The sequence below is a fragment of the Perca flavescens genome, chromosome 4 (genome assembly GCF_004354835.1).
Source record: "Perca flavescens isolate YP-PL-M2 chromosome 4, PFLA_1.0, whole genome shotgun sequence".
In the NCBI taxonomy this organism is placed as follows: Eukaryota; Metazoa; Chordata; class Actinopteri; order Perciformes; family Percidae; genus Perca; species Perca flavescens.
In genome coordinates this window covers 19,073,007-19,085,679 of record NC_041334.1, presented here as the reverse complement: position 1 = coordinate 19,085,679, position 12,673 = coordinate 19,073,007, and the positions used below count along the sequence as shown (strand labels likewise).

The following is a 12,673-nucleotide window of genomic DNA, read 5'->3' as shown; positions in this document are numbered from 1 at the left end:
AACAAAATACTTTTCATTGTTGTTGGCGTTATAAGCGCTTTTTTAGGTGTTGCATACAGTGTTATCAGGAGATAAGGCTGTTCAACTGGCAGAAAGAAAAGATATCAAAAGTTAGCATGATGTCTTGTAGCTGTCCAGATCTCACATGAAAAAAGTAAGATATAATGTCAGTGTTGTATTATTTGGTTATCAATGAGGTATTACTGCAGCATTTTAATTGTTAAACTGGTTGAGGTGGAACTCATTTAAATACCTTTATTTACTGTTGAGTAGTTTAATCTATAAAAATGCATCATCATTTATAAGATGATCATCTGTTTTGTATGTAAAATCTTGATCTTCAAAGTAGCTGTAGCTGTCAAATAAATGTAATGGAGTAAAAAGTACATTTCCCTCTGAAATGTAGTGAAGTAGAAGAATAAAGAAGCATAACATGGGAAAAGTCAAGTCAAGTAGCCTACCTCAAAATTGTAGTCTTTGGTTAAATGTATAACTTTCCCTTTATGTTTCTCATGTAAATGTGCATGCCTTTGCAAAACCAGACAGACGTGTTTACAAAAGCCCAACCAAAAAGGAAGTGGTGGGAAAGTACAAGATCATAAATAACTACATTTTCCTCAATGTCAAAAAGTTAAGTGAAATATTTTTAGTGTTTCATGTCTGTTGTAATCGTTGCATCGTGTGATAAACGTGACCTGCATTCAGTTGTAAAAGAGTTATTCTTTCCTGCAACGTTTCCTTAAACACACATTGCTGTTAGAAATGCATCAACACAGAGAAAGTAAAAGGCAGAGAGAGCGGTGAGTGAGTCGGAGGTGAGATAAAGAAGAGGGTGGGATGTTTGGCACGAAGCCACAGAAAACAGCCTACGGTTAGTGCAGCAACAGAGCCTCGGGCCTTTTCTCAGAAAAGCCACAAGATCAACGTGTGGGCTGAGTTTAAAATTTGTGTTCATATTTGTAGTTGGGTAAAATATTATTTTATTAGGCAAAGAATGAAACATGATTTGCCAGTGAGGGGTCATCACTGAGTGTAAATGTTAAAAAGTGACATTAACATATCCGAGTATCAGTCATATGTACAGTTACTCCCACAGCCAGAAGGAAGGGGAAGGCATTTGCCCTTGTTCCTTATCTGCGATAATTTCCTAAGACAGTACAGTCATGGAGAATGAAATGAAAAAGATGACTGCAATATTCCCCTAGGAATGTTTTAGGTCAGAATTAATATTGTTACACCCTAATGAAGGTCGCGTGGGTGTAAAGGGTCAGATTAGGGTTTACAGAAATGAATCTCCCATGTTTTGTCCTGAGCGGCTCTTGGATGGATCCGTATAACCTTCTCTGCTCAGTCAGCATTGATTGGGTTTTCAGGCCATAAGCTGTAGTGAATTAGGTTGAAAAGTGAGTTATATAGTATTATCATTGTTTCAACAGCAATATCAGTAAATTCAATGTGTAGTGTAGTTAAAAAACAAAACCACTGAAATCCTGTTGGGTTCCAAACCAGTATAAGTGAAGCCACGGCAAACACACAGTTACTTGCTCACCCATCCTTCCTCTAATTCCAAATCATTCTTCTGGAGTATTGCTTGTGATCGTTTGTTGGGAGTATCTAGGGAGCCCTGACCTGGCACCTGACTGATGCAGAGAGAGGTGTACATACTAAGAACTGCACCCACAGTTAGTTATTCATTTGGGACACTTAAAGGTGGACATATATGCGGTTGAAGGAAGGAAGTGTTGCAGCTCTGGTGACACACTCAGCAAACCAGTTAATCCGGTGTATTGAAACAAGCCTAACTGTTTGTGAACTGATACATTTTGTTCTTTAGTTAAAATTCAAGTTGTTTTTGCTAACATGCTGATGTTTAGCAGGTATAATCTTTACCGTGTTCACCATCTCAGTTTTAGTGTGTTAGCATGCTTTTTACTGTTATTGCGCTAGAAGACCTTCATTTGGTCTGAGGGGCAATTGGTTCTGCCGCAGTAGCAATAAAAACAACAACACAGTGCGAGACACACAAGATAAAAACACATAAACACAATAGTAAAAGGTGAACACATGGAGTACAATAGTTACAATATCAGTGAAAAAGAAAGAAAAGGAGCGAGAAACAGGGATGGTAAGAACATAAGCTGATGCTACACGTGCTTTACAGAATTGAGCGGTGAAATGGCAGAGGGTGTAAAGAGAATTTCTATCTGTGTTGGAATGGTTGTCTGACAAGTCAGGGGATCACCGGAGTTATTACAATTAATCCTAAGGAGAACATAAATCCCCTCTCCATCCAATAGTTGTTGAGATACTTCAGTTGTGCTGGACCACGCTGCTAGTGTATAGCTTAAAATAATTAAGATTGTGATAATTATTTCAACCATATCAGTCAGCATTAGTGTCAGTAGCTGTTTCACTGACGTGTCTCATGCCTAGAGTGAATAAGTAACTTCAATCTCTTGAGTGTAAATCCCCTCGATCGATATGCTTTTATCAGCGGTAGGACAGACAGACAGACATTGACTCGCTCTACTTAGACATCTTAAATTCAGGTCAAATTGGACACTGAAGTCCAGTTAAGTCCAACAGATCCTGGGAACCGGGCAGAAGTTCTGACCCACTGAGCCATCCATGCGTTCTTTTTGTGCAGCTCCTCTTGTCTTCTAACAAGCTGGCAGGATGGTAAATGGTTGTGGCCTCCTCCCAGTGTAGGCCCTCTTTCAGGCCTTCCTTCCACCCTTCATTTGCCTGCTGTCTTTATTTCATCAGTGCAAACGTCTCTTCTTTCCACCCATCCCTACATCATGGTGGTCAGTGTCTAAGCAACTCCTGGCATCGGTTCATTTTCCTACTTTATCCTCCGCACTGCTGGATGCTCCTCAGTGCCGTCCATCATCATCCCTCGATTTATGTGTCCAGCAGAGTGGTCAGTATGCGTCTGTATGCTCATTCTGGCACTGATCCACTTTTCCCTTCAGTGAAGAGGACTAAAGGACTGGGACCTGAGCCAGCTGGCCCGGACTCAGTGTAGCTCAGGCACAATAGCAAAAGCCAGGCCACGCAGAGGAGGTTAATGCAGCCTGGATCATGTGCTTTCAGCAGCATTGTCCTCCTCTCTGTCTATATGCCTTAGACATACTGAGGGAGCTTCGGATGAAAGGGTGATTCTCCTAACATTTGCTCTAGACACATCGAGAACTGTAACATGATGGAGATGTTTGACAAATTAGTTTGTTATGCTTTCAAATCCCTGTGTTGACACTTCACATATTCAGCACTTTTCAAAAATACTCAGACACTTTACAATAAGACCAGTACATTAGCCAGTAGGTACTGTAAATATTGATAAGAAAGACTTATCAGTGCCAAAAGGGCACTCCCCTAAAATCAACAGCAAAGAAAACGACAGCTTTCAAGCTGTCGTTTTCCATTCAAACTGCAACAGGAGAATCTGAAAGTGGAGAAAGTACAGTGTACGTGTTTAATGGCAGAAATGTTCAGACATCTCCAAAATGTGGCTCTTTAAAAAAACTAACTAAATATTACTATTCCATTTGTTTTAATCTTCTTTACTTGTCTCTCTGTTATGTGTCTGAAACATGACTGCTGGGTGCAGCCTGTAGAAATACTGACCCTGCTGACCCCACAGCCAGTGAATGAGAGGAAGTTCAGAAAGACAGAGGGGGAAAAAAAGACAACACAGAACATCATTGAAGGAAGCAGTTGATGCTGGGCCAAGACCCTAACAGCTGTGTGGTGAAGGACGGTCCAGCCTCTGGCAGTTTCAGAACAGAAAAGAGCTGTTGAAGTATGGCAGAGTAAGCAGACGTGTCGGAGTGAGACAAATTGTTCGTAACCTTCATATGGCGTGCCAAACGTGAGCTGCACACAGTATATTCATCTGACTTCAGCAATAAAGTGTCTGAATACAGTTTGAAGAACATAATGATGCTTTTAAAAGATGAGCAACAGTAAGAGTAGTTAGTGTTGATCAACATGTGAGTGATGTATGCACCTTTGAGGCTAACAACTATGCATACTGCCAGCTAATTATTATTTTCACTATCGCTTAATCTGATTATTTTCTCGATAGTTTGACCTATGAAATGCCTATGGTGACGTGTCCAAATGTCTTGTTTTATCCAACAGAGATGTTTACTACTACTTTCTTTTTTGAAGATTATTTTTTGGGCCTGTATTAGACAGGACAGATTAAGACAAGAAAGGGGTGAGAGAAGGGGAACAACACGCAGCAAAGGGCAGGTTGGATTCAAACCCACGGACGCTGTGGCAAGGACTGTGCCTTTGTACATGGGGCGCAACCGGGCGAGCAGCCTGGGCACCCTGATGTTTAGCACTTCTGCTGGTGTCCAGGCCTGCAGCGCATATTCTTAATACAAGAATTGTATTACCTGACATCAAGAGCTTTACTAATTCAGAAGAGAGCATGTAAAATTCTCAAAATATACAATTTATTCAAAATGTTAATGCAGCCATCAATATTCCAGTAATTACAAAATCAGTAGTTTTTCCATCTTTATAATCTTATTGTTATAGGCAACAAGGCTTGCAGACAAACACAAGCTTTTTTATATATATATATATATGAGGACACAGGGTTCTTTTTAACAGCTGACTGTCGTGGCTAATACTGACCAGGTTGTAGCTCAAAATTACAATTGGATGTGATCTGGATTAAATTAATTAATAAGGAAGCAGAACTGACATTTAAATTGTATTGAGTGCAGCAGCTTGGATAAACGCAAACTGGAGGAATTTAAGCTGACACATAACAAGATGATGTCACTGCCTTAGACACTTCTTAAAAAAAAAAAAAAAAAAAAAAAAAAAAAAAAGGAACCAAAAATAGGGAATATAACAATCTCTTTGAATGTGACTTAGTTTGTACTTCCTCAAATTGAGTTAAAAAACTAACTTCTTCCTATGAGAACTTAAGATAAAAAAAAAAACCTGACATTTGCAAAAAAAGACCACAGACGCTGGTCACCGCAACAGCAGGAAGAAACCTACTCAGTATGATGATGACACCTCGGTGCACTCGACTTTCCAGATAGATTTTAGACTGTTGGACTACTGAGGGGGTCTAAATAGACTCTGTTTCCCCCTCGACAACCAAATCTCTACACTGTTCATCAATGTGGGTAATTGTATTTTTCTTCAACAGTTACAACACAGACATTTAAATGCAGTTCATGGGAACGGATAAGGACATACTTATACAACCATATTTACAAACGCATCTGTACAAATATTTGACACTGTACAGTTGAAGTTGTGGGGATAAAGTGGTAGGGGCATTGTGGGTAATCAAACGTTTAAACAAACAAATCAACATAACGGCAAAGAAAGTCTTCCCCCACGGTTTAAAATGTCCTTATAAATTGTTTTATTCATGGATGACTCTTTGGCACTCACAAGGAGAAGTTAAATATTTTGGGAAATATGTTTATCCACTTTCTTGCTGAGAATTACATGAGGAGATTGATACCACACTCATATCTGTGTGTTATATGAAGCTGGAAAAACTGGAATCGGGGGAAACAGCTAGCCCGGCTCTGCAAAACAAAAATCTGCCTACCAGCATGTGTAAAAGCTCAGTTTTTCACAGCAGGCATTTTGACATGTCAAAGCAGAAAAGGCACACGTGTAATTAATAATGATGGATGTATTGCATTAAGATTTAGGTGAGCCAGGTTTGGTATTGTACACCCTGGCTTCCTGGTACACTTAATGGAACAAAGCCATTGTTAGTATTAGTAGTTTTATCTGTGCTTTTCCTGCTATGATGAGTCAAAATACTGTGTGCCGTGAAAAAGGTCAGTTAACACCTTACATCTCGTTTGTTTAGTCTGTACTGAAACTAAAAACATTGTGGTTTTTCAACAGGTTATGTGCCAGACTGGTATCGAACCAGGAAGTTACTTAATAAAAGTCAATAACCAAAAAAATAGTTTGGTGCTGGTAGGCAGCGCTACGCTAACCAGCTGCTGGCTCCAGCTACAACTTTTAGCATACATAAATGAGTGTTATCGAGCTTCTCAACTAACATGTCAACTATTTAATTAAGCGGAATAGCTACTTCTAGTACATTTTTTTCCAGCAGTTTTTTTTATATTTTACGTTGAAGCCATGATGCATTTAAGTGCACCTGATACAATGGTGTGGGCTTGCTTCAGAGACTGCCAAATCCATGTGTGGATAAATGTTTTTTTTGTTTGTTTTTTACTGAGGCAAGCATACAAATCATAGTATACTTACAAGAACACATTACATGACATCTACAATTTCTGTTAATGAAACATATACAGTGACTGGGAGAAGACAAAGCCACACAATGGCCACCAGAAGAAAAAACAGCCTAAAACATGAACAAATAATACTGTCATTTGTAGTGAAACAAATATCCAATATAGAATGGCTTGTTTGTGTGATTTTAATAACATGTACACTTAGCAGACAGTAACCCTTACTTCACTTTCAGTTCCATGTCAGAAGGTGCTTTGCTGGAAGACTCACCAGCTCATCTTTTATTGCATTCACTCTTTCCACACACCATCCAAATAATAAATACACTCAACTTTAGGAACCATAATGTTTTTTTTTTTTTTTTTTAAACATTGCATTAATTTCATAAATAAAGAAATGTACAGTCATTTTTAAACCATGTTTGCTTAAATTACCTAAAAGAGAGCACAAAGAGGGTTATGCATAAAACAGAGCATGACCTGTCAGTTCAGGCTTGATATGAGAGGACGGTGAGGTGAACTATAGTTGACAGAATATAGTGACAGTTTCAAACACTAGTGCAGACCTATACTCTTTCCTGCTATCTCTCGCTGTAGAAGTACACTTGCTGACTGCTTTACCACTGATTGATGGCATTCCTTCACTTTACCTACGCAGGCGGCATTTTAACATGACAAATACTTCATAAGAGACGTCACAGATCTCTTTTTGCTACGTTTCACTGTTTGATATGTTGTAGTACAACGTGATGCGTTCTTTGATGGCCTTCCTGCACATTGGAAAACAACAAAAATATTGTGGTTTGACAACAATGTCAGTTTGTCTTGAAGAAAATGTTTAATTACATGATAACCATCCACATGTAAGGTAGAAAAAAAAAAAAAACTCATCTCTGAGGGCAGAACATGCACCTTGTACCTTGAGATCTTCTCTACTTTCCTGATTCAAAGTTTTCGACCCTTTCCCTGTAAAAAGCCGTCCACACTTTGATTCTTAAAATGGTGAAGTGGGGACAGCAGGGCCAGAGTCACAGCTTCTTGCACTCTTTCCATCCATTTGTCTTGTAGATAGACTCCATTTAAGAAAAGGAATTTTAATCCATGTGACACTGCCCAGTTCCTTCTTTCTGCTCTCTTCTACGCTTGAAACACGTCTGCGTTTGGGGAATGTGTCTCCTATTGTAGCAGGAGTCTAATGGTAGGCAGGTACAAGGACAAGTTTCTAAACTTTTCTTCAGGCCAGCCATATTCTCTGAGAAGTTTAAAGGTGTGGAGGAAAATGATGTTAAAAGACAGGAACACACTTTCCTTCCTTCCTTCCTCTCCTCACTCTTACAGCACATTCCTTGCTTCTCTGTGCAAACACTGTTCCGTCACCGGTCAAGTGACCAGGGTGCTGTGCTATGACACGCAGCAGCAGGTTTGTGCCTTCGGCTGCTCTTCCTCTATTGGCTGTTTCAGTTTGAGGAGGGGTGGGTCGCCACTGGCTGGCGTGTAGTAAACCGCGCTCCCATTGGAGGAGACCAGCGGCATGCGGGGGTCCTCTGAGTTGTTTTTGGCATCAGTGAAGGAGTCCGTGGAGCCGTTACCTAGGTGACCGTTGAATAAGGGGTGATTCAACAATTTGGCGGCGGACCTCTGTTTCTTGAGCTCAGACAGAGTCTGAGCGCGCTCTCTCGGACAGGCTTCCCCCTGAGTGGAGGAATCAAGCGATGCCGTGTTACCGTTAGAGGGCACTTGCGGCGGCGTGGACGTCATCGTGGAGATGAGCCCGTTCGGTTTGCTGCTGCCATCTTTGAGGATGGTGGGCAGCTTGGGCGTTTCTGGCAGCTCCACAGCTATGACTGGCTTGACCTGTGGAACATCAATAACATAGAGATAACTTTAATCCCTCTATAAGTCTTCTCTTTTAGACGATTAAATACACGCCGGCCTGACTCTGTAAAGGGGGGATTGATATCTTTGATCTGGAGCTTAAGCTCAAATGAAATGAGATGTAAAGCCCATTTACTGTATTCGTTTATAGAGTGTCTCCCCTCGGAAGTTGTTGCTCGATGTTTGCCAGGGGTTTCTTTTGTGATAAAAGGTTAAAATGTACTTTTCTTCCACCAGTGTACTTCCATTTCAGATCATCATTCCTATGTTTCTCTTAAACCCTTTTGATTAGCTATCTGTTGATAACATGCCTCAATTTGTTGCGGTCAGTGTGTGGAAGCTTAATAGTGCTTACGATAGTGATCATAGTTGGAACAAAACAGATATGTTTTTCCAGTAGAGGAAAAGCAACTGTAGCACTCAAATGGTATGTGACTATGATGCATTTGTATCTATTGAGTACACTGTTGGTGGAGGATTGTCTTGCAGTTCCTTTGTTGTTTTTTTTCCATTATGGGTTTCTTCCCATGTGACTGTTTGATCATCAAGACAGTTTTGAAGGAAGCCTCCCTAACTCTGACACACCTACACTGAAATCTGACATTTAGACTCAGATGTGTGGGGTAGATGATTAAGTCATGATATATCTGCCAAGTTTTGTGCAGGAAGTTAAAACATTAAAACAACAAAATTGACTAAAACACAGAGGATCAATTCTCAAATGCCACTTTTAAAACAACAACAAATGTATAACTATGCTTTGGTTTACATAATAATAATAAAAATAATAAAAAAAGCAACAAGAACAAAACATGAATAACCCAAAGACTCACATTAACCACCTGGTTATTCTCCTGATCAGATTCTTTCTCTTTCTCATCCTGCTCCTCCCTCCCTCCCCTCCACACGATGGCCTCCGTCTCGTACTCTTTCCGACACAAGTTATGTCTGTCCGACAGGCTGGCTCGCCGCACCACTTTCCTGTGGACACAAGAGTTTCTAGTGAGAAAGTCCAAGAATGAAAGAATCATGCCAACAAATATGAATAAAGCATTTGTAAGCGCAATCACAATTCATACAATACAAAAGCTTATACTTTTTTACATTTGAAGATTAAGGGAGGCTGCTCTGCTCATCTAAAACCAGTCTAAACATTTACAGAAACACTACAGAAGGCAGAACTCAGACCAAAAAAAATCTGCACACTGTACTAACAGCACCCTTCATTGGCAAGGACAATAAGGTCTCTTTGGGGGTAAAAGAAAACAACCAACAAGTAAATAAACAATGCTAAATACCATTTGTAGTAGCAGTAGTAACACCAGCAGATGTCAGCACTTACCCACGACTCCCTGCACTAGACGTTCGCCTACACAGTGAGGTCTTGTGTTTGAGCTGTGACTTCATGATAATGTCATGTTTGTGTTTCAGGTCCAGCAGGATGGCTCTGAACTCCTCATCCTCACACAGATCTTCAAATGAGAAGGATGAAGGACAGGAAATGTCAGCTCCTTTCAAATAAAAGTGTTTGTTGTGCTTTGCTACTCTCTTACAGATATTAACAAAACCAGATTTATAAAAGGAATTTGTTTAGAAACTTATTTTCCTTAGTGGTGCTAATACGGTAGTTTCTTACACTGACTGTTAACATATACTGAAGTTGTAAAACTATGATTTACCAACCACCAAGACAAAAGCTGACTAGTGCTGAAAACAGCACAAAAAAGGTTTAGATTTGCATTAACAAGAACAACAGAATAAACTCATGTTAACACTGTAAATGCGACCCTGCTGAGGTAAGAGATTTGTTTTTTTGGTGTAAATATACCGATGGGGGTCTCATCTAGGAAGGTCTTGGCATTGAGACTGGCTCCATGAGACACCAACAGCTCTGCCACATGCATCTGAAACAGCAGCAGAAAATTCCGTTAATGGTTTCAGAAACCTTTGTATATGCGCTTATCGGTTTCCTGTTATGTTTACCTTACCTGACCCCAACACGCTGCAGCATGAAGAGGCTGCCATCCATCTGAGTCTCTCAGGTCCATGCGAGCACCCCCCTCCAGCAGCAGCTCTGCAGCCTGCACGTAGCCACTTGCTGCTGTGATGTGGAGCTGCAAGGGCAGAGGAGGAACAATGATTCGATTTGTTCCAGTGGCACAGGATTTGCTTTAGATATGCTCTGTGCATAAAATCCAGCGTGGATTTCACACTAAAGACACAATATAGATGCCAAATATTAAAGTAATACTAACTCAAAAATGCTGACCATATAGGACATCGCACTACACCTGCAAAAATCTACATCAGATATTCACTTGGGTCCAAATTTGGGGATGAGAGTGCATCACTGGGCACCTTCAATCACTAATGTTTTGTCAGATTAAGTACACAACATTGTAAAAAGGCTCTGCCATCATTTTAGGCTGATGGGGTGCTGGGTCCAGCTGAAAAAGCTCTTCTGCAGTTTGTGAGATAGAGATACAAACTGATCCTGCTGGCCTGAGATGACCCAGGTCAGACTTGAATGAGGAAACAATTATACCAGGAGCGGAGGAATGGGAAGATTAATATATCTATTCTATCAGGATATCAACTCTAGTCTTAGTCAGTACACATTTAAGTTGTGCATACCCACAGTCATTTACTTTAAAGTGGTGATACCAAAGTTTCCAAAAGATAACAAATACATAGGGGTGAATTACAAATTATAAATAGAAAGATGCCAATCACAAGTTTCCAGAGCCATAGGTGACATCTTGACTAGCAGTCCAAAACCCAAAGATATTTAATTTACTCTCATAGAGGACAGAGAAACTCATTAAATATTCACATATGAGAGGCTGGGACCAGTATTGTTTTGGCATTTTTGCCTGAAAAAGATTAATTAATTGAAACTGCTGCCGATACATTTTTATTTTAGTGACTAAGTGATTGAACAACTAATTGTTTCAGCTCTACATCATATGTTTGATGAGGAGCTGCAGGAGCTGATATGAAATATGTATGTGACCATATCAAAGAGTGTGGTATAAGATGATTTGAGAGGAAACAAAAAGGGAAAACTGTACAAGGTCAACTTTAAAAATGAATTTCTTGAATGCGAGGATTCCTTTTAGGTATTTAGACATGTTTAGGTATGTTCAGGCTTTAATCATAAGATTAACAATTTGTGTGTTTTTTGGGTGGTTTTCGATTTTGCAAATACCTGTGAATCTGTCTGAGAAATGTACACAAATATAGTATGAATCTAGCTTAATTTGGTTGCTATGGGGAACTAAAATTCTATATAAATATCTGTCTCCCAAATGTGTGTTGCCTTGTTTAAAAGGATAGTGAATGCGGTGTGAAAAAATGTTGCTTATCTTTTTTTATAAAATAATCTTGCTTACATTAGATATTTACACATACAGTATTTAGCATTACAAAAATGGGTTTTGTTAGGGCGTCCGCGAACGTTAGTTGATGTTACTTTATCTGTGTTGCCAGATCTAGAGAGTGGGTCACACCAATATACTGTAGGTTGTACTTCCTCTCTCCCTTTGAGTGATGTACCTTTTGTTTGCATCGGTTAAATTAAACTGAGATATCTGTGTGAATTAAATGAATCGTCTCTCGTTTGATCAACCCATTTGCAACCACAAGTGATGAAAATCATTGTTCCTGGCAGCCAATCAAAACAAGGATACAAAAATCTTCTTCTCTTCTCTGCCAGAGATTTTAATAAGGCATGCTCTAGTTTGCTTCATCATGCTCGAATGAAGATTAACAGGACGCACAAAAGCAAGGGGACAAGCTGCTCAATCAGACAATCTGTGGTTAGACTTTAAAGCTTAACAGGGTTATTTTGGACTACTACTATGTAATGTCCCCTGGCCATTTTCATCCAGTGATCTGTCACGTTGTTTCCCCAGCGTAGATAAATCCCTCATATATAATAAAGACTTCATTAAGGCATGGGACATTATATGACCCACTCAGGAAATTATATGCCAACGATATTTTTGTGCCTTACTTGACTTTTTCATGCATCAGTGCACCGAACTTCCAAAACAAACTCAGTGACCACTTTAGTAGGTACACCTCACCAATAAAACTAAAACAAATGAATTCTCCACACAGGAGCATGTGGCTGTGACTCACTATTTAAAACAAAAGAAAGTGTCTTTATATCATTCCCATGCATGCTTGGGTCCTCTCTAATGCATTTGACATAACATGCAAGAATGAAAGCAGATTTATACCACAATGACGTGATGGCTGCTTTAAAAATTTTTATTACCTTACCAATGCAAACCTACAGCAGCTATGTGTATCGTTAATTTATTTTGGCTAAATGTACCACTTCACCTCAGCCGGGCTTTTGTTATTGCTCCTGATAACACAGACATCTTCTTTTTTTGATTATTTGTTTATTTTTGCCATATTTATTAATTAATGTATCATCCCGTTTGAAATTATCTTTTGTTTCAATGCATTTCTAATGAATGCCAATCTTTTTTCAAGCTTTTGTGCTCATTTATTAGGCCAATGGT

The 12,673-nt window shown here is 39.5% G+C and overlaps 1 protein-coding gene and 1 long non-coding RNA gene across 3 annotated transcripts in view; one reads left to right on the top strand and one right to left on the bottom strand.

The window, feature by feature from the left end:
- The window catches only part of LOC114554957 (uncharacterized), a 51,546-nt gene extending 38,966 nt beyond the window's left edge, over window positions 1–12,580 (top strand). The window contains exon 3 of the long non-coding RNA XR_003692499.1: window positions 9,570–12,580. This is a non-coding gene — a long non-coding RNA (uncharacterized LOC114554957). The remainder of the gene's footprint in view (window positions 1–9,569) is intronic.
- The window catches only part of ppp1r16b (protein phosphatase 1, regulatory subunit 16B), an 81,975-nt gene continuing 74,169 nt past the window's right edge, over window positions 4,868–12,673 (bottom strand). For both annotated transcript variants that reach the window (XM_028577064.1, XM_028577065.1), the window contains exons 7-11: window positions 10,127–10,252; window positions 9,967–10,042; window positions 9,481–9,610; window positions 8,972–9,119; window positions 4,868–8,117 (exon numbers count right to left, since the gene is read on the bottom strand). In XM_028577064.1, coding sequence (XP_028432865.1) covers window positions 7,665–8,117; window positions 8,972–9,119; window positions 9,481–9,610; window positions 9,967–10,042; window positions 10,127–10,252 — 933 coding nt within the window. In that variant the 3' untranslated portion in view covers window positions 4,868–7,664. The remainder of the gene's footprint in view (window positions 8,118–8,971; window positions 9,120–9,480; window positions 9,611–9,966; window positions 10,043–10,126; window positions 10,253–12,673) is intronic.